General features: G+C 38.8%; 1 protein-coding gene across 2 annotated transcripts; it reads right to left on the minus strand.

Moving 5' to 3' along the window:
* Positions 1 to 1,674: 1,674 nt before the first annotated feature.
* Positions 1,675 to 16,456, minus strand: YPEL5 (yippee like 5). 2 transcript variants are annotated; one of them, XM_054568286.1, is made up of 3 exons: positions 16,330 to 16,456; positions 5,832 to 5,996; positions 1,675 to 3,766 (listed from the first exon to the last, which is right to left on the minus strand). In XM_054568286.1, the coding sequence occupies exons 2-3, from the start codon at positions 5,970 to 5,972 to the stop codon at positions 3,542 to 3,544; spliced, it is 366 nt and encodes a 121-aa protein (XP_054424261.1). In that variant the 5' UTR covers positions 5,973 to 5,996; positions 16,330 to 16,456; the 3' UTR covers positions 1,675 to 3,541. The 2 variants fall into 2 exon arrangements, with proteins under 2 accessions (XP_054424261.1, XP_054424272.1); XM_054568297.1 differs by lacking the exon at positions 16,330 to 16,456 and adding an exon at positions 15,211 to 15,330.
* Positions 16,457 to 22,238: the final 5,782 nt, after the last annotated feature.

The raw sequence follows: 22,238 nt of genomic DNA on the forward strand, positions 1-22,238 counted from the left end.
ACTAAGTTTCAGAGGTTAAGTCATACACTTCCCAAAGTCACATAGTCAATAAATCACAATCAGCATTGAAGACAGGTCTTTAAAGTCTATTGATCTTTCTAGAAACTCTTTCCCAGAGATGTTTTTCTCTCCTTAAAAGTTAGTTTATCTGTTATACTTACCCACTTTTAAGTCAGTTTTTAACAGGTGGAAATTGTTTTAATCTGTATTTTCTTATTCATACTTCTAAGCCTGACGGCCTCTTGTGACAAATACCTACTTTTACCAGGTGGTACCGACACAACCACAGGGTTTGAATATCCCTATGATTAATGGTTTTCATGTATTAGCAGATAGGTTTATCTCTGCAGTTTGGTAAAAGAAAAAAAATAAATTGCTCTGGCTGGTGTGCCTCTGTGGATTGAGTGCCAGCCTATGAATTGAAAGGTCACTGGTTCAATTCCTAGTCAGGGCACAAGCCTGGGCTGTGGACCAGGTCTAATGTTTCTCTCCCCACCCCTACTCCCTTCTTTAAAAGTAAATAAAATCTTTAAAAAATATAATAAATTTGGATTTTTTGGCTCTACTTCAGAGACCAAATCAATATTGGGGGGAAGGAATGGGAACATAATTAATTGTTTAACAAACTTCGCAAATGGTCAAATTGCAGATGATTTTAAAAACCTAAATATGTACAGATGTCCAGGATCACAAAACCCTTCATGGTGTTTTTGTAATATGTATTTTACACCTAAATATACGTTTCAATTTGGGAAATCCCAGTATTTTAACATAAAAAAGCCATACATTTCATATCCCATTTAGCATGGGTATCCACCCTAACTTCTCCTCTCAGTTCTGCTTTATTTCTGTAACATATTTTTATATTAGTGCAAAGTGCTGGCCAAACAGGATTTTTTCAGTTTAATCTTGCTCTATTCCCAACTCACACCTTCCCTAGGAGCTTGGGTTTTACAAGGCTCATGGTGGGAAGCTGGTCAAACATGTAATTAGTGGTTATCTGTGTAAACTGTGAAATATTTTTATAATTGGTATGGAAATGAACCATCATAAATGTCTCTGAATAATTTTTATAATCAACGGTTTCCTAATGCCGTCCAATCAAAAATTACCCTTGGACTGATTTAGGCCTGGGCTGGGGCCCAGACTCTGCATTTAAACATCCCATAAGACTTTTATGAATAAATTTAGAAAACAGACATGGTTACTGCTATTTTTCTCCTCCAAAATAGCTCTTAACAATTGTAACTTAAATCATTGCATAATTACTAACAAATTTTGAACCCAAGATATTCACCTCAGGGTCCCTTTAAATAAAGGCATTTACGTTAAGATCAAAACTTACGGTCACTGTCACTTAAAACTAAAAAGGATTCTAAAGTTTTCAGTCAAAGGAAAAAGCTTAATCTGTACACCTTTTAGTAACCCACTTATGCAGTATATCCACCTGTATTTGGTTAATTTTCCTTTCCCAAAGTAAAATAATTGTCATTAGTGGTTTCCCATCTCAACTGAATGTGTGTTTTTTGTAAAGAATCCAATCTGACTGGATCTTTCATATTGCTTGCTGTGGTACCTGCCTCAGTCACCTTCAAGTTAACCTAGTGATATATTTTATGTGTAGTTGTTGGCTTCTGAAGCAAAATCATCTCAGAGAAGTTAATATTGGTAAATTCAGTATCTCCAGATGTAAATTAGGTAAAGTTAACTAAGCCAGAATATCAATTGGCATCACTGAAGCAAGCTATAGCCACTTAAAGGTATGATGTATGTATTCACAGATAAAACTAAGACAAGATCATTACTAGATAAAGTTCACTGGAAAATAAGCAGTACTGCACCAATGCAAGACAAAATATACTTTATTGTGACAGCAAGTGCACATAGTGCTATAGGTAAGGCATGCTACTAGGAATCTGAATGTAATCAAAGGCCAGTATGGAAATGAATGGGAATGAATGTTGTTTCTCAATGCCTGAAGATTTAGTCCATGGTGAAGGAAAGACAGAATTTGTGTTCCCTAATTTCAAATGCAGTATTATACACCTACTTATTCAGATCCCTATGCCTCTAACCAAGAGCCCAAAGACAAATAAGAGAAACTTAATTGTATTAAGAAGTTACTTCTAATATCAATGACAGATTTTGCTAATTGAGGCAAATTTCCTCTCTAGACAAAGACCTAGAAATTGAGCACCCCAACATGCATCCCAATTAGCCAATTTTAATGTGATTTATTCCACCAGAAACAAATACCAGACTATCTAGAAATAGTTTGGATAAAGAAACATTTACATTTTAATACTTCATAATGTTGTAAATTTTGGGCTAAAATAACACCCTGAGTCAAATTTGATCCCTTTCCACTTGAAGGGACCAAGTACAGTTTCAATTTCGATAGCTGAATTTCTTAGGGAAGAGCTGAGAAAATAATGCTAATGAGACCTGGTCCTTTGATGAGACAATTAGGCTTTACCGACTCATCAAAATCAAATCAAAACTGAGGACAGGCTGAAATGCTTTGCAAAGCAGTATTTTTAGATAGGCTGCTTCATTTCCCCCCACCCCACCCCTTCTTTTAGACAGATACAGATGAAATGCTTTCTGCGTGAATGCACATTGACATTTCTGTTCAACTGTTTTCTGAATACAATACTATAGATTTAAACAGTATGCTTTAATTTAAACAAAGTAGTATCTTACACACAGTCAATTCAGCTTAAGAGTTGAAAAGAAAAAGATCATGAAAATTACTTATCAAATACTCTGCTCTTTTAAAAGGTGTTAGTCTTTTTTAAAGTAACACAGGACCAAAAACATTCAACTATTACTTTATTTATATTACTATGCTTAAGTTACATGGAAAGGACAACCAAGCAGTTCTGCCCCATTTCAGGAAAAGTCTCCAATCAACACCAATTACATGGTGACAAATAACTAGGAATGGTGACATCTTTGGGTCAAGACTGACAAAAAGAATGGGCTCTGGTGCTATGGTTCATCTCCAACAAGAATATGGCACAATGGCCAGCACAAGCCATACTAACACTGAACCTTTAGCACTGGTCACAAATTCGGATCTCTTCTCTGAAGCTAGCAAATCAAGTGAAATAACTGGGTTTAAAAAAATGTTCTTTAAAATGAAGCCCAAATAAGTTTAAAAACCATGCTCTTGACATATTTTCCTTTCAAAATTTACATAAAACACTTTCCCACTCTAATAGCCCAGATTTTTTTTCCTCACACAGTCCACCCACCATGTAGCTGCAGATAGACTATTCTACCTTGAGATATAAAAGTAGGGGGAAAAAATTAACAGCATTTGCATAATATTCTCTCTACACACTGTTGTTGGATGGAAAATAGAGAAAAAAAAAGGAAAGAAAGATAGAAAGAAAGAAAGGTTCCATCTTAGATTCTCATAACCTCTTGTTCCGCAGTTCATGAATCCGACTCTGATGCTAAGGTGACAGTGTGTGTTAAGTAGATTTTTGTTTTCAGTGAAGGAGACCTGGGAAAAGATGAAGTTATCTCTTTTTCTTCAAGAGTTATCGGATGGTACATGCTCCTCAAAACCCTCACTCTCTCGAACTAGAGCACGTTCCAGGATCACACGGCCTTCCTTATAACGCTGGCTGTCTTCAGTGGCAAACTCATAGATCCATCCTAGTTTGCTATTGCAGTTTTTACAGCTCACATCTCGAACCATGTGGCGGCCAGTGAGCATAACCCGGTCTTGAACTTCACTGTACTGCAGGTTAACTACCTAAGAAATACGTGAAAACAAAATTGCAAAGGCAAGTAAATTATTTGCCAGAAAGTACACAATATTTGGTGCAATAACAGCAAATTCAGAAAAGCAAACAGCAGTTACTTTAGTCCAACCTACAATACCCTTTCCAAAAACTATTTTTAGAAGCTGCTGGGACAGGTAAATATCTGGAATTGCACTGCACTGAACATATAATGTGATCACACTTAAGTGTACTGGTCCAACCCATACTATACATGCTAGCTATGTTTCTGAGTTGTAGTGAAGAGTCCTTGACTTGGAGATATAAAATGTAGGGTTGGGTCCAACTGTTATTCACGATTCAATGATGAGTGCAAACAAGGCTACTGATGTGAAAGACCTAGTATATAACAGGTATTCCATTACCTGTTTGCCAAGTTTGTTTCTGAAAATACATTTAATATGCAAACAGACCAGGATAAGCCTACTATAGACTATGCATTGCAATATATCATTTTCAAGTGGGTTCAAAAAAATCTGTGAAGAATTTTCAATGATTCAGAATACCCAACAATTCTCTATACTTTACTTTTTTATAAAGAGCCAGATAGTAAATATTTTTGGCTTTGAGGTTGATATGGTCTCCCTTCTAACTATTTAGCCTGCTGTTGTAGCATAAAAGCAGCCATAGATAATAAATAAATTAATGAGCATGGCTGTGCTCTATTAAACTTTATTTTAAATAAAGCAGGAGTGTACTACAGTGAGCCAACTCCTGATCAATACCTAAATAAAGATCAAGGGGTATACAGTATCAATTCTTTGAGAGAAAAACTTATTTCTAAATTGAATAGAGGGCTGTCCACTGGGGAAGTTTAGCTGACCTTCTAAGAGTAATACCCTTGCAATAGTTCTATTCCTTAGCCTAAAAAACTTTTATTGGGTTGGCCAAAAAGTTCGTTTAGTTTTTTTCCATAAGATGGCTCTAGTAGTGCTTAGTTGTCTTTGACTTCCTTCAAAACAATTTTGTTAGATTTTTTTGTGACAACTGTCTGTCATATCAGCATGTTTTAAAAAAAGCTTATCAAAATTGGTGAATTTTTGTGTAGCCATTTTAATATTGAAGATGGAAGAAAATACACATTTTCAGCAAGTTATTCTTTACTATTTCAAGAAAGGTAAAAACACAACTGAAATGCAAAAAAAGATTTGTGCAGTGTATAGAGAAGGTGCTGTGAAGGACTGAATGTGTCAAAAGTGGTTTCGCAAAGTTTTGTGCTAAAGATTTCTCACTGGACAATGCTCCATAGTCAGGTATACCAGCTGAAGTTGAGAGCGGTCAAACTGACCGTTGTGAACAATGTTGAGAACAATCAACGTTGAGTCATGTGGGAGATAGCTGACATACTGAAAATATCCAAATCAATAAAGTTATTGGTGAAAATGAAAAATGTGTCTTCTATTTTAGGGAAAAAACCATATGGATTTTTTGGCCAACCCAATAAATTCAACTTTGCTACTACACATTAGACTCCTAGAACAGAAATCACATCAACCAATTTCAAAGCAAACAGAAATCAGTGATGCAGATAAACTTGACATTTATCTGTAAATCAGGAAACAATTCTTCCAGTTGGCAAATCTATGTAATAAACGAAATCATAATCAGAGGGTTAATTGGTGAGCTTTATGCTTTAATTTATTTAGAGCAAAAGAAGTTGGTTAGATGATCCTTATTCACTTGTTAAGTTATAAGAGTGTAAGGCAGCTATCCCTCTATCAAGATAAATCAGTGACCAGGGTATGGGGATGTTTCAGCCCTTTCCTTCTAGTCTGTGAAGTCACCACTATATTCTTACACTGAATGGAAACCACCCTTTTAAGTTTTTCAGCTTCCAAGATTAAAAATCACATTCTAGTAATGCCCTCCTGAGGTCTACTCAAAGACAAGACAGTGGGCAATTATTTCTATAGATTACAGCCCTAATTCTGAGTCTTCCTGGTATCTCCAAACTCTAAAGAGTATTCTGGCACTACTGTCAAATCTATCCATTAAGACTCAGCCCACTTAGGAAGTGAAATTGATTTTCCCACAAACCTTGTTAAAAAGAAATGCTCTGCCAGTGGCGCCTGTGAAGCGAGTGGAAATGAGTTCTGAGCGGTTGGTCAGAATTGTATCGCAGTTTGCACAAGAAAACAGACGAGTACCACCGATATGATCAAGGAAAATTCTGCCCATTTTTACAGCTGAAGTTCTAAAAACCTAGAAGCAAACAGAAAAGGACAATAAATGCATTATGATTAAAAAAGTTGTTAGCCCTGGCTGGTGTGGCTTAGCAGACTGAGCACTGGACTGCAAACCAAAAGGTCGCTGGTTTGAGTCTTGGCCAGGGAACAAACATGCCCAGGTTGTTGGCCAGGTCCCTTTCCCTCTTTCTAAAAGTAAATAAAATCTTTAAAAAAAAATTGTTAGTATCTATGTGGTGAGTCACTGAAAACCACTTATATGTGTGATCTCTGCTTTGTAGTATTGAATATGTAAAATGGTTGACACTGAACAAAAGGATCTAAAGTCCATGCACTGAACAAATAAATAGGCTAGGCAAGCTAAGATTATTTTAGAAGCAGTGAGCCAAGGAAGTAAACATGCTTAGGCAGGAAAGAGAATGGTATCACTTCTCTTTTGGTTGGTATGGAAAAGATAGAAAGAATGTATAATACTCAGAAACTGAATAATGAAAAGCACAGGTAGAGAGGTGAGAAAAAGGTTTAGCTTAAATGTTAAGTATACATTCTGAGTATGTGTAATTTGAGAAAAGACTTGTGGGACATGAGGTGGGTAAGAGTAGAAAAAGGGGCAATCAGAAAACGAGTGGGTTTCTGTTCATCAGGTTTATCTACAACCATATAAAGGTGATGGCACTAATATTAGTAAGTTTATAACCAAAGTTAAAGCTTTAAGTTTTTTTTTCCATTTCAACTTTCAAGAAAACAACAGTAATTTAATAATGTGAACTTTTTAAAAAGTATATTTTATTATGTTATTACAGTTGTCCCATTTTTTCCCTCCCCTTTATTCCCCTCTGCCTTGTACTCCCCCTTCCACCAGCAATCCCCCTCTTTAGTTCATGTCCATGGGTAGTACATATAAGTTCTTTGACTTCCCCATTTCCTGTACTATTCTTAACCTGCCCCTGTCTATTTTGTACTTACCATTTATGCTTCTTATTCCCTGTACCTTTCCCCCATTCTCCCCACTACCCCTCCCCATTGATAACCCTCCACGTGATCTCCCTTTCTGTGATTCTGTTCCTGTTCTAGTTGTTTGCTTAGTTTGTTTTTGTTTTTTCAGTTCAGTTGTTGATAGTTGTGAGTTTGTTGCCATTTTACTGTTCATAGTTTCTGATCTTTTTCTTAGATAAGTCCTTTCAACTTTTCATATAAGGGCTTGGTGATGATGAACTCCTTTAACTTCGCTGTATCTGGCAAGCACTTTATCAGCCCTTCCATTCTAAATGATAGCCTTGCTGGATATAGTAAATCTTGGATGTAGATCCTTGCCTTTCATGACTTTGAATACTTCTTTCCAGCACCTTCTTGCCTGCAAGGTTTCTTTTGAGAAATCAGCTGATAGTCCTATTGGAACTCCTTTGTAGATAATGATCTCCTTTTCTCTTGCTGTTTTCAAGATCCTCTCCTTATCTTTAATCTTGGGTAATGTAATTATAATGTGCCTTGCTGTGTGTTTCCTTGGGCCCAACTTCTTTGGTACTCTCAGAGCTTCCTGGACTTCTTGGAAGACTATTTCCTTCACCAGACTGGGGACATTCTTCTTCATTATTTTTTCAAGTAAGTTTCAATTTCTTGTTCTTCCTCTTCTCCTTCCAGCACTCCTATGATTTGTTGTTGGAATGATTAAAGTTGTCTCAGAGGTTTGTAAGCCTCTCACTTTTTTGAATTCTTGTTTCTTCATTCTATTCTGGTTAAATGTTTATCTCTTCCTTCTGCTCCAAATCATTGATTTGAGTCCCAGTTTCCTTCCCTTCACTGTCAGTTCCCTCTATATTTTTCTTTATTTCACTTTGTGTAGCCTTCACTTTTTCCTCCATTTTGCTACTGTATTCAACCATTTCTGCGAGCATCCTGATTACTAGTGTTTTGAACTGTGTATCTGACACAGGTTGGCTACCTCTTCATTGCTTAGTTGTATTTTTTCTGGAGTTGTGATCTGTTCTTTCATTTGGGCCATATTTCTTTGTCTTGGCACATCTGTTACATTGTAAGGGCAAAGCCTTAGGTATTCACCTGGGTGGGGCAACCCACTTAGCTGCGTTGTGGTGCTGTACGTGGTGGAGGGGTCCAAGAAGGAAAACTGTTGCTTGCTCGGCTCTTGGCTGGCTTTCAGTCACTTCCTCCACTACCCAAAAGCAAACTGGGCCCTTCTGGTGCTGGATCCTGGGTGGGTGGGTCTGTGTATGTTCTAGGACCCTGTGAGTCTCTCCAACAAATTCCCCTGTGAGGCTGGGAGTTTCTCCTGCTGATGCAACCATCACAAGTTTTTAAAGTCAAGGGTTTTGAGGCATTCTTTCCCCACACTGGAACCCTGGGTTGCGCAGTATGTCTCGTTCCCCAGCTGCTCCTCCTGGTTTATCCACACACAAAAGTGGGACCACCCAGACCTCCAGCCCTCACCTTGCTACGTGTCCTCTCTGCCCCAGCTGCCCATCTCCGCCCCTCCTACCAGTCTGGATGAATGTGTCTTCTTTAACTCCTTGGTTGTCGGACTTCCATATAGTTTGCTTTTCTGGCAGTTCTAGTTGTTTCTTGTTTTTAAATGTGTTGTTGTCCTTCTTTTGGTTGTGCATGGAGGCAAAGTATATCTCCTATGCCTCCATCTTGGCTGGAAGTAATAATCTGAACATTTATAAGTACCATTCCCAAATAATTTTATAAATAAGACCTCTTTGGTACTAGCTTTTCTTAGTTCCAGTAATTCAAATCCTTAAAAGGTTGAAATAAGAGAAGTACCAAACTTGCTTGTTTAACTCGGAGCCCATTATCAATTTATTTGAAATCAATGAAACGGTGAGGGGCCAGGCTGAAAATATAAGTGAAATTCATAGGTGACATGCAGATCCTATTTCAGTATTTATTTTCAATTTCCCCCACCTTCAACAAATAACACATTCAGCAACCTAGAATTTACAATTTCTATTTTAATAGGACTCTGATGAAGCAATCACATTTTAGGATCTCACTGAGTTTTTTAAAAACTCACAGTATTTTCCCTGCTCCTACACATATGTAACCTCCCCTTGTCAACACCCCCTACCAGAGTGGTTCATCTGTTAAAGTTAATGAATCCATATTGACATACCATCATCACCCAAAGTCCATAGTTCACATTAGGGTTCATTCTCAGTGTACATTCTATGGGTTTGGACAAATGTATAATTACACATATCCATCAATATGGTATCAGAGTATTTTTGCTGGCTTAAAAATCCCTTGTGCTCTGCCTATTCATTCTTGCCCCTGGCAATCCCTGATTTTTTTTTCCTGTCTCCATAGTTTTGCCTAGTTGGAATCACATAGACATTCAATACGTAGCTTATGACTGACTTCTTTCACTTGGTAACATGCATTTAAGGTTCCATGCCTTTTGATGTACCAATTTATCCATTCAACTACTGAAGGACACCTTGGTTGTGTCCAAGTCTTGGCAATCATAACTAACACTAAAATTATAATTAAATTATGAATTAGACATCCATGTACAGTTTTTTGTGTGGATTTATGTTTTTAATTCCTTTGGGTAAATAACAAGGAGTGCAATTGCTGGATCATATGGTTAGAAACAATACATTTTATCATAAACCACCATACTGCCTATCTATAATCAATGAGAATTCCTGTTGCTCTATATCCTCATCAGCATTTGGTGTTGTCAGTGTTCTAAACACTGACCATTCTAAAAGGTGTGTAGTGGTATCTCATTGTTTTAATCCACATTTCCATGATGACATATGAAGTGGAGCATCTTTTTACATGCTCTTGGCCACACGTATATCTTCCTTGGTGAGATATCTGTTAGGATCTTTGGCCTATTTTTTAAAAGCAGATTGTTTTCTTATTGTTGACTTTTAGGAGTTGTTTACATTTTGGACGTTAGTCCTTTATCAGATATGTCTTTTGCAAATATTTTTTTCCCAGTGGCTTGTCTTCTCATTCTTTCAACACTGTCTTTCACAGAGCAGAAGTTTTAAATTTTAATGAGGTCCAGCATATCAATCATTTATTTCCTAGATCATGCCATTGGTGTTGTATTTAGAGACACTGCCATACCCACAATCATGTAGGTTTTCTCTTCTCCTCTAGAGGTTTCATAGTTTTGCATTTTACATTTAGTCCCGTGATCCATTTTGAGTTATTTATTGTCAATGGGGTGTGAGGTCTGTGTCTAGAGCCAATTTTTTGCATGTGGATGTTCCACACCATTTAGTTAAAAACTATCTTTGCTCCACTGTATTGCCTTCTCTGTCAAAGATCAGTTGACTTTATTTATGTGGGTCTATTTCTGGGCTCTCTATTCTGGGCCACTGATCTATTTGTCTATTCTTTTGCCAATACCAAAAGAATCATTGTCTTGATCGCTGTCACTTTTTAGCAAGCCAGGTAGTGTCAGTCTTCCGAGTTTATTCTCCTTCAATACTGTGTTAGCTACTCTGCGTCTTTTACCTTTTTATAAGAACTTTAAAAATCAGTTTGTTGATATTCACAAGGGGATATGTTGGCATTTTGATTGGGAATGCACTGAATCTACAGACCAAGCTAGGAAGAACTGATATCTTGACAACATGGAGTCTTCCTATACATGAACATGAAATTTCTCTCCATTATATTTAGTTCTTCTTGATTTCATCCATTAGAGTTTTAGATTTTTCCTCATATAGATGCTGTACACATTCTGTTAGATTTATACCTAAGTATTTTTTTGATACTAATATAAATAGTATTGTTTTTCATTGCAAATTCCACTTGTGAATTGCTGGTATTAATACACTTACATACACAAATATTATGGTATCTTGTTCTGGCAAACTGCTACATACTTTCCTTAGCAGGGGTCAGCAAACGAAGGCCTGTGGGCAAAATTCAATTATCATCTGTTTTTGTATTGCCCACAAGCTAAGAACTTTACACTTTTAAATGGTAGAGAGAAAAAAAAAATCAAAAGAATATTTTGTGACACATGAAAATTACATGATATTCAATATTCGTTGTCCTAAATAAAGTTTTATTGGGACACAACCACATTTATTTATAACTGGCTGCTCTCTCACTACAATGGTAGAATTTGAGTAGTTGCAACTGAAACCTTATGGCCTGAAGAGATCACAATATTCAATATCCAGCCACTGACAGAAAGTGTACCAACCCCTGCTTAAAAATCTGGAAGTGAAAGAGCCTATCATTTAGAAAGCAGACAGTCTTTCTCAGAAAAACAAACAAAAAAACAAAACAAAACGAAACCCAAAAACTTGGTTGGCATTCAGGTTCAAGGGTTCACTTAAGTATTTGAGAAGGTCACCTTAATCCTGCTCTCTTTTCTTTATGGTTTTTCTTAAATAAAATTTTTAATTTTCTGTAATCAGTTCGGTATGCTGAAGATCAACTATAAAAAGATTATAAAAATAGATATTATATACCCAGCTTCTGTTGTCTTCTCGCTCCATCCCCAGGATTTAAACAATATAGTTCTGATATTGGGTTGGTCAAAAAGTCCATATGATTTTTTGTGTAAAATAGAAGACACATTTTTCATTTTCACCAATAACTTCACTGATTTGGGTATTTTTAGCACGTTGGCTATCTTCCACTATTGGCTTCTAGTGGGTAGAGGATAGGGCTGCTGCTAAACATCTTCCAATGCATAAAACAGGCCAACAGCAAAGAATTATTTGGCCAAAATGTTAATACCACCCAAGGAACGTTGCAAACAACTTTTGACAAGTTCGATCAGTCATAGCACCTTCTCCATACCTGTACAAATCTTTTTTTGTGTGTTTCAGGTGCATTTTTACCTTTTTAAAACGTTTTATTTCTTTATTTTTAGAGAGGGGGCGGGGGGGGGGAAGAGGAAAGAGACATCAATGTGTGGTTGCCTCTCACACGCCCCCTACTGGGGACCTGTCCTGCAACCCAGGCATGTGTCCTGTCTCAGAATCAAACCAGCCACCTTTTGGTTAGCAGGCTGGCACTCAAATCACTGAGTCACACCAGCCATGGCTACCTTTCTTGAAATAATAAAGCATAATATGCCAAAAATGTTGCATATTTTCTTCCATTTTCAGTATTAAAATGGTTGCACAAAAAGTCACCAATTTTAATTTTTTTTTAAATGCATGTTGATATGACAGTTGTCACAATACAATCTAACAAAACTGTTTCTAATGAAGTTAAAAACAACTGAGGGCTACTAAAGCCATCATACAGAAAAAAAACTAAACAAACTTTTTGGCCAACCAAATACTTGAATTCTGGAGTCAGACTACCCAAGTACAAATCTCAGCTCTGTCCCTGAAAAGCTGTGTAAACTTTGGTAAGGTATCCTCTCCTTCCTCATCTTTAAAATAGGAATAGCGGTATCCACACCTGAGATGTGTTAATTGGAGATAATACATTCTTAGGAAGTGCCTGACACACAATAAATACTAAATAAAGGTTAATCTAGTAAAATAGATGATCTTCTTCAACATCTCCCACCCCAACCAACTTCCTTCTCCTACTGCGGATGAAGAAAACAAGGCTCAGAAAGGATATGAAACAAGTAAGAACTAACTGGCTTCATCTCCTGTTAATTACTGCAAATTTAAGTGACCAGGTGACAGAAATTACAAGCAGGAGGAAAATGAGAAGCCTTCTGAAGCATCTCAAATTCTTAGTGTCACAGTTCTAGGTCTTAAAATAGGTACTTGCCCTCCCTGTAATTAATAATCCAGTTCAGATTAACCTCGGCAAGTAGAATACCCTGAAGAAGGCAGCACCTTTACCAACCCTAAGATCTGGGAGGAGAAGAGTAGGCATTCATTTGCATTTCTAAAGGCCCTCTGATGGGAAGATACCTACTTCACAGACAGACTTTTCCTTTGTTAATAGAATTATTTCCTTAGAGAACCATAGAAAACACAGACCACCAGGACTGAAAGGGGCTTTTCCACTGCACCAGAAGGTGATGGTGGGCAAATGCAGGTTTTCAAGACTCTCCTGCAGGGAACTGAATGGGCAGGAGCCTAGTACAGAAAGGATTAGGAATCTGCCATTCAGAAGAGGTTGTTTTGTAAATGGTTCTGCTAAAATGGAAACATGCGGAAGCATGCTTGTATTTCTGGTTTTTAGTCTCTTCTGTCTCCAAAACAAAGAAAGGAACAAAACTCAAAGAAATTTTAGCAGTGCTGAGTTGATTACTATAATTAACATTTAATGTTATTGTAATCTTATTAACTATTTTCATACTGATTTGTGTGACTAAATTCTACTGAAAACCTACAAAGGAAAATAAATTCAGTTTTATCCATAAAACCAATTTCCCTATTTTTGTAAAAATAATCCACCAAGCAAAGGTTTTGGTTACACAAGAAAGCTGTGTTTTCTTTTTGTTAATTCTTTTGAAATACCTGACCAGTTTCCTTTGCTATGTCAAATGATGTTCTGGTTGTGGAATCAGGTCTTCGTTTGATAGTAACTTTTATATTTTTGTTCTTGACCCTAAAATAATGCCTTTGTTGTTGTTAAATATTTTTAAGTTTACTGTATTTCTTTAACACTTTTTGTTTAGTCATCACTAGAAAATAAGACTAGTCATGTAACTCAGTGAATCATCTAAACAATCCAGTTGGAAATCTCCCACTGTTTTGGCAATCCAAATTCAAGATCTCTCCTTTGTTGAGATGCAATTCCATGAGTCAAAACAGCCTCAAACTGAATAGACTGGAGTATAACTTAATTATCTGGTTTCCTGATTCAGGTGTCAAGTAGCAAGTTCATATCACAGCCAAGGTCAGTTCCTACATTACCCAGACATTATTACACAGGATTACCAGAGAAACTGCCATCAATTTAGACAGACATTTAGGTACTTTGTAAAAGTTACAATGATATTCTGGGCACAAATATACTTAGGACTATCTCCACAATTCATGATTATAATTAGGCCTAGTTTCATGTCTCATGGGCTGGTGTTTTTGGAGACGGGCACCTAGTTAAAGCTCTTCTTTTAGGCTTAATTTTGTCCTTATTTTCTTTCCCTTTTTATTGTTTCTAAAAGTTTTTCTCTTTTATATCACTTAAGTAGAGCAAAAGAAAAGGAAAATAAATCTAGGGATAAGACCTCAAGGATCAAACCAGAGAGTTTTAGAAAAATCCACATGGCTTTTACTAATCTTTTTAGAAAAGTTGTTAAAATATAATTTAATTAGTTCCCCTGTATAGAATTAAATTACTTCAGCACAATTTATCATCTCCTTCTCCTACAGATAAGATAGTTCCTAGAGACAATCATCAAAAAAAGAGTCAACCAGTAAGCCTGTATTGGGTACTCAGCTGGGTTAGGACACCCTCTAAAAAGGTAAACATCAGTCCCTTCCAAAGAGCCACATTCTACCTGGTGTTCCAGTACATACTCAAAGATAATGGAATATGTGGAAAATATTCTACATACCAAATTGTACAAGCTTCACTTTCTTACTATCTGCACATGATCCAGGCCTGTTTTTTGTTTCTAGCCCACTGCACAATAGCAACCCAAAGCCTCTTCATCTTTTAGGTCTCATAAATACCAATCCACTTCAGAATGCTTCCAGTTTCATCTTACTTCATCTTTCACTTTCCCATTTTAGAACTCTTACAACATTCATTACATTACTTAATATTTAATTTTGCACTGTTACTTAATTTCATTTTTCTATGACTTTTTCCTAAGTTTTAAGAGAAACGATTCTAAATTCTCTGCAATTTCCTCTTACCTAATACAGTACAGTATGCAATAAACTTAGAAAAAGAATACACCAAGACACGTCACATCTGGCACAAATAGGTACTCTGGAAATCCTTCATGCATTTTGGTTTCTCTGTGTTGGAAGGCAGATGCAACACTGCATATGTGGCTGCGCAAAATTAGCCAATATTCTATTACCCCCTCCCCCGGCTGTTTCACCAGCAAGTCTAATTTTCCAAAAACACAAGGTTAGCCTGAGGTTACTTCAGGTTTTCCATCTCTCAAGGAGACCTGGAATAAAAATCCTCAGATTACCAACAGGGTTCTGTAAACAGAAAAAGTTTAAAAATAAATGAGCTGTACACTATCCAGACTCTCCCTTGAAGGGAGGATTAATAGATAGTGTCAGGATTAAACATTATCTTTGTAGTAGTTCAGTTTTCCAACTCCTGCTGTTCATAGTACTCATTGTCCTACCTACCTATAGAGGACTGTAGAATAAAGGGGTTGCAAGAGCGCGCCTTCCCTCCCACCAGCAAGGAGAAAAGGACGCGGGGCTGCCGAGCCACCCCGACCCCGAGTACGGCCGGCTCACCGCGGCCCAGGCCCGCACGGCCGGCGCGCCGCCTGCGGCCCGCAGCCCCAGCTGGCCCCAGCTGATTGCGGCCACGTGACACTGCAGGGCCAATAGGGAGGGGCTGGGGCGCGGCGCAGTGGGGCCTCCTAAGGCAAACACCGGCCGAAACAGCTGAGCGGGCGGCTACAAGGGGTCCTGGCCGGCCTGCCCCACAGCTACCCGACAGCGCACCACGCCCTCCGCCAGGCTAGCGGGGGCTCCCTTCCCCATCCTTGGGTTCAGTTGGGGAGAAGGGCTGGGTGGCGAACGATCACCGGGCGATGAGAAAAACAAAAGCAAACACCGCCCTCCGCCGAGGCAAATGTCAGTTGGCCGGGGATGTGGTCCTTTTTAAGGACGGGCCACGGCACGGCATAATCAGAGCCCCGCAACTCGGAGTCGGGTTCGCACTTCACTTCGGGGCAAGGTAGCCAAGGGCAGGCCTCTCGCCGACTACCGCGGCGGTGAGCCTGGGCGCGCCCCCGGCACTGCGGCGGGGACGCGGCCCGTGGAGGCGGGGCAGCCAAGGGGGAGGGGTGGTCGCTGGCCAAACTGCCCGCCGTGGAGGCGCGGAAGGCCTCCGTGGCGACTGGCAGGGACTCCGAGGCGGCACCGGGAGGGTGGGGGACGGATACAGGCCAAAACTGGAGACAGCGACGGGAGGGCGCGGAGGCCGAGCTAAGGGGTCGCGGCTGTGGCGGGTCGCACCCGTCATCCCGGCTGCGCGGCGGGGGCGGGCCGACGCGGCCGCCGCGGCCGGGCCTCACAAAGAGGAAACGGCCCAGCTCGTCTGCTTGCAGCCTCCGTCACCGCGGCCCGCCCAAATGGTCCGGGGGCAGCTGCTCTGGGACCCCGGGTATAGCGCGACGAGGAAGAAGCACTTCCTGCCTGGGCCCCCGCCTCGGACCGATTCCCGAGTACTTCGAAGCCGTAGACCTAGGGGACTCCCTAGTGGGTTCCGAGCCCAGCCCCCGCCTGTCTTACCGCAAATGGCTGTGAGATTCGCGGCTGCTTGCGGCTCCCCTCTCTTCAGCTGGGAAGAAGCCCCTCGGCCACCCTAGTCTCTAGGTTTAGTCAGGCCCCGGCCTTGGCCCCGCCTCTCCCTGGTTGGGCCACGACGTCAATCACCCACCGTGGCTCCGCCCCTCGGGCAGTCGGTTTTCCCGGTTGGCTCAAAACGGCCTTCATTTCTAGGCCCCGCCCCCACCCCGTACCCTGCCCCTTCCGCTGGGCCCCGCCCCTTTTCTGGTTCACCCTCCTTCCCCCTACTCAAGTTCCCCTGCGCATCCCAGTCTACCCCTCCCAAAGCTGCATACCCAGGGCAAGCTCCCAGCAGCTCGCCCCGCCCCTGACCCAACACCTCGTACAGCCAATCAAAGAGGATAACTCTGTCCCCTCTCCAGAGGTGTCCAATGTGAAGAGACTTTGGATCCACCCCCGTCCCAGCTGAGAGCACACAACACAGCGTCCACGTGAGTCAGCTTCTTAAAGGAGACAGCTCAGCCTAATTGCTGCAGCTGTGAGATTTCGCTAGTCATCAGCGTCACCAGGTGATGGCCAAGGCCTAGCTTCCTCAAGTCCTAGCTTCCTGAGGCCCAGTGATGACGAATGAAAACCACAGGCTGTTTTCTAGGCAAAGTAGATACCTAGGTAGTTAACACGCACAGTGTGATTTCTTTGGGATTGTTTACTCTTGACACTCCTTGTAGAGGATCCCCTTTTGTTTACAAACCCCAAACCTTTGAGTCTGAGTATGTAAGGAACTCCTGAAGAATATCTATGGAAAAAGTGATTTTTCAAGTGTGCCCAGCTTTATATACAACTCCCTGAGTTTTCTATTGGTAGTGGAAGTTACTATCAAAAAAATGAGAATATTCAGTTTTCTGCATGGAGGTTTTCTTCCTCAGAGAGTCTGAAATTTTTTTAATTGAAAAGGGTAGCTCTTCCCTTAACCCTAATCAATGCTCAAGATGTAAAGTTTTCTGTCTCCATTCCATTAGAATTTCCCAGGTAGTCCCATTAATAATCTTTGGCTGACTTTCAGGATAAGGCATAAATATTTGATGATGCATGTTTCTCAAGTAAAAAAGACTCTTTGACATTAATCTGCAATGTGTTTAAAACCATCAGTAGTGGGATAGAGGTTCTGAAGCAAATCCTTACATTTGACTCCTCATCAACCCCAAATTCACCAGTATTTCCATCTCAGCATCAGAGGCAAAAGGACCCATTATCTTTTGGTAAGTGAGTTTTCCAAGAAATAAGGAAGTTTTAAACTTTTTAAACTGTTTTCCTCCTCATTATTCTTTTTAAATTTAGCTTTTATTACAAAAGTAACACATGTTCATTGTAGAAAGGTCATTCAGTCTCATTCTGAACAGAGACCTCTGTCCTCTTCTTACAGCTTCACATTTATCCTTCTGTTCTTCCCAAATGAAATGTATGTGAAAGTATATTGTACCTCTTATTCTTCAACTTGCTTTTTTCATCCAGTGTGTTATGACCATCCCTCCACATCAAACTTACATTTTATCTACAAATTTACCTTTTTCTCCATAGTTTTTCATTGTATGACTTCACCATCTTTTATTAAACATTTTTTTTCTGCTAATAGACATGCAGATGCCTCAACCTTTGTTATTAAAAAAACAAATGAAAAAAACCCCAAAAAACTGCTGTAATGGACACATGTGTTCATCGAGAAAATATTTTTCCAGTATTTCTGTATATAATTTTTTGAAAAGGGCACATACAGTGCCTAAACCCACAGAAATGAGTTTTTCTCAAAGTGAGCACTTTAAGTACCAAGTAACACAATGTGGAAATATTTAACAAATGCATATAAAGTGAGTATTGTTCTAAGTGCTTTAAAATTATTAACTCATTTGGTTGTATAACAACTTTATAATGTAGGTACTAATATCCCCATTTTACAGATGAGTAAACTGAGGCACAGCGATTAACTTGTCCAAGGTCACACAGTAGAGTCATTAAACACAATATTTATATACTTGGAAGAGAATGATGACAATCATATTTTAGAAAAATTAATCTAGATGTTGGTGACATACAGAGTTAGAATCCAAAAAGGAGGTAAGGAGGACGAAGAGGAATGGACTTGCAGAGTCAGGTTTAACTTTGCCAAGAATAGCTGCACAGGACTGACTGACTGTTTATAGGTAGACAAAGAGGAGAGAATTTTCAAAAATAAACCAGAGACTATCCTAAATCACTGGTAGGGTGATGATTTCCCATTGAGGTCATTGGAGTCATCCCTAAAACAATCTGACTGGTGTTTTTCCAAAAAGAAGAGATTAGAACACACAAAGGGACACCAGGAATGTGCGTGCACTTAGAAAAGACCATGTGAGGAAAGAGAGGAGATATTTGCAAGCCAAGGAGAGGCTGCAGTAGTAACTATACCTGCTGGCATCTTGATCTTGGACTTCCAAGATCTGTGAAAAATAAATTTGTTGTTTAAACCACTGAGTCTATGCAATCAATTTATTGTGCCAGCCTCAGAAAACCTATTCAAGGGATTGCCATAAATGGGAGCCTCTTCTATTACATATTATAACACTGTAATATAGTTAATTATTTGTTATTTTTAAAATTTTTATTTTATTTTATTTTTTATTGTATTTTTTCCCATTACCATTTAGTTCTCTTACACCGCCACATCCCCTGGCTATTTGTTATTTTATAGGAAAAATAATTTTGTAATTTATTTACTGAATATAAAATTCTTCTGTCTGAAAATGAACATAAGTTTTGCCATCTTCTTTCCTGTCATTTGTCTTTTATTTCTGTTTCAGTATCCCTGCACGTACAATATATCTTTGAGTACATGTGTGATTATTTGTGTCAAAAAATTCCTAGACTTTATTGTGAGTTGGTAAGGTGGCTTTTTCTTTATAAAGAATGGGAATTCTATTTTATCAAGTATCTTGTTAGTGTCTATTGAGATAATCATGTTTTCCCCCTTATTCTATTTCTGTCTATGGTGTATTATAGTAACCCATCTCCAACATTAAACCTATTTTGCATCTTGGGGATATCATTTGACATGTAATAACTGATATTCTTTGAGTGCATAAAATCAGATATGTAGTAAACCAATGCACAGTTCTACAGGATAAAAAAATTCTGGAAATTGGTTTGTACAACAATAAATATATTTAATATTGAACTGTTCCCTTAAAAAATGATGAAGATAGTAAATGCTTTGTTTTGTGTATTTACCACAATTAAAAATAAACTAGGTTTTCTATCAAAAAAAGAAAAGGAGGTAGGAGAGTCAAAGTCAGAAGATGTGATGATGGAAGCAGAGGCTGGAGCAATGCAGGGCCATGAGCTAGGAATGCAGGCAGCCTCTGGAAGCTAGAAAAGACAAGGAAACAGAATCTCCCCAAAGCCTCCAAAAGGAATGCAACCCTGCCGGCACCTTCATTTCAGCCTCATAGCACCCATTTTGGATTTGTGACCTTCAGAACTGCAAGATGACAAATTTGTATTGTTTTAAGCTGCCAAGCCTGTGGTAATTTACAGTTACAGTAGCAACAGAAAATTATACATCACCTGATTTTCTGAAAGTCATATTCTATATTGAATTTTCTTATTAATTACTTGGTGCTATTTATAATTAGTTTTTTTGAAGATTTTATTTATTTATTTTTAGAGAAAGGAGAAGAGAGAGAAAGAAACATCAATGATGCGCAAGAGATACATCGATCAGTTGTCCCCCGCACGCCCCCAACCGGGGACCTGGCCTGCAACCCAGGCATGTGCCCTGACTAGGAATTGAACCGGCAACCTTTCAGTTCACAGGCCACCACTCAGTCCACTGGGACACACCAGCTAGGGCTGTTTATAATTAGTTTTAATTTTGTTACCACACATAACTATATTCTTTTTAATGTATATTACTTCTACAAGCCTGACTCAGCAAATATGAAAGTGGTCAGGGAACAGAACCTCAGCCCACAAACCCCTAACCCTTATTTGCATCAAGGACACCAACCAAGCGCATCTTGTAATATCCTCCCCTAAATTTTCTTAAAACCAACAACAAAAGCTTTAGCAAAATTTCCACAAACTTTCCCAAGAATAAAAACTTTTGCATTGCAAAATCTGAATCCTGAGGCAAGGACAGATAAATGTTCCATGTCAAGTGGGGCGAGTCGGGAGAGCAGAATAAATGGTGATAAGGAAAACGGGCTTTAGAGTTGCTTAGTCTGAGGTCAATTCCAGCACTGCTACTTCATAGCCATTTGACCATGACTGAGAGCTTCAATTTAATTACTAAAAATAGTGATAAATCTTAGGGTTAGTGTGAGCATTAAATAATATAACTGATGTTAAGTGTTTAGACGGTGTCTCTGGCACCTATTAAGGGCTCAATAAAAGTTATTGCTGCATTAGCTCTTGTTATTATTTCCATGGCTCTTGGTTATGAAGCTGAGTCCAAAGTGAGCAGGTTTGGCTGTTTCTCCTATACTATCCACATTGCAGAATGTTAAGGTCACTTCACAGGCTATCAGACACATGCCTGATAGCTCTCTTGTGTGATTCAACCCTGAACAGAGAGAGTACTTGAAATATTGCCAGTACTCTGACATGATTTATATCATAAAGGTGAAAAATGAGCCATTAAACTTCTTTCAAAACCTATCTTTGTGCAACAAGTCAATAGCAATGGTCTCTGGGCTCTGTGCTAGATTCCTATCAATGAAATAACACACTCCCACCATTACTCTGATAATCTTTTAGGCAGACACACTTTGAACATAAAAATCAATGTTTAAAACACCAACAAGCAGGCTAGATGAAGTGATCTATCATGATATCCAAGATACATTATTAAGCAGAAATTGCAAGCTATAAGATTCTATGCATAGTCTGATCTAATTTTTGTGAAATAATAAGATCATTATATTTATTGACAAAAATCTGAAATATTCATGTTTTTACACTGTCCTAGTATTGATAAACACATTTTATACTGCATAGGTTTAACTTTAGCAATAAGAAAACTGATAAATTTTAGCGCCACAAGCACTTTATTTTTTTAAATTATATTTCATTGATTATGCTACTACAGTTGTCCTGATTTTTCCCTGTTTGCTCCCCTCCACTCCCTCAGGCAGTCCCCCCACCTCGTTCATGTCTACAAGTCATGTGCATAAGACCTTTGGATACTCTATTTCCTATACTGTACTTAACATTCCCATGGCTATGGCTATTCCGTAAGTACCTATTTGTACTTCTTAAACTCCTCACCTCTCACCCATTCTCCCACACCCCCTCCCTTGTCTCTTTATCTTTAATGATAAATGCTAATGAGCATTTTAATTATGACTTGTCTTGGGGTGGGCCTCTTTGCATCAATCTTGTGTGGGACTCTGTGCTTCCTGGACTTACATGTCTATTTCCTTAACCAAATTAGAGAAGTTTTCATTCATTATTTTTTCAAACAGATTTCCAATTTCTTGCTCTTTCTCTTCTCCTTCTGACACCCCTATGAAGCGAATGTTGGATTGCTTAAAGTTGTCCCACAGGCTGCTTACATGCTCCTCACTTTTTGGTTTTTCTTTTCTTCTTGTTGTTCTGATTGGCTGTTTTTCTCTTCCTTATGTTCCAAATCATTGATTTGATTCTTGGCTTCATCTACTTTACTGTTGTTTCCTTGTAAATTGTTCTTTATTTCAAATAGTGTGTGCTTTATTTCTGACTGAATCTTTTTTATGCTGTTGAGGTCCTCACTAAGTTCCTTGAGCATCCTTATAGCCAATGTTTTGAACTCTGCATCTCATAGATTGCTTATCTCCATTTCATTTAGCTCTTTTTCTGGAATTTTCACCTGTTCTTTCATTTGGGCCATGTTTCTTTGCCTG

The sequence above is a fragment of the Pteronotus mesoamericanus genome, unplaced genomic scaffold, assembly GCF_021234165.1.
Source record: "Pteronotus mesoamericanus isolate MK-2021 breed Mesoamerican mustached bat unplaced genomic scaffold, CSHL_Meso_final contig_101, whole genome shotgun sequence".
Lineage (NCBI taxonomy): Eukaryota > Metazoa > Chordata > Mammalia > Chiroptera > Mormoopidae > Pteronotus > Pteronotus mesoamericanus.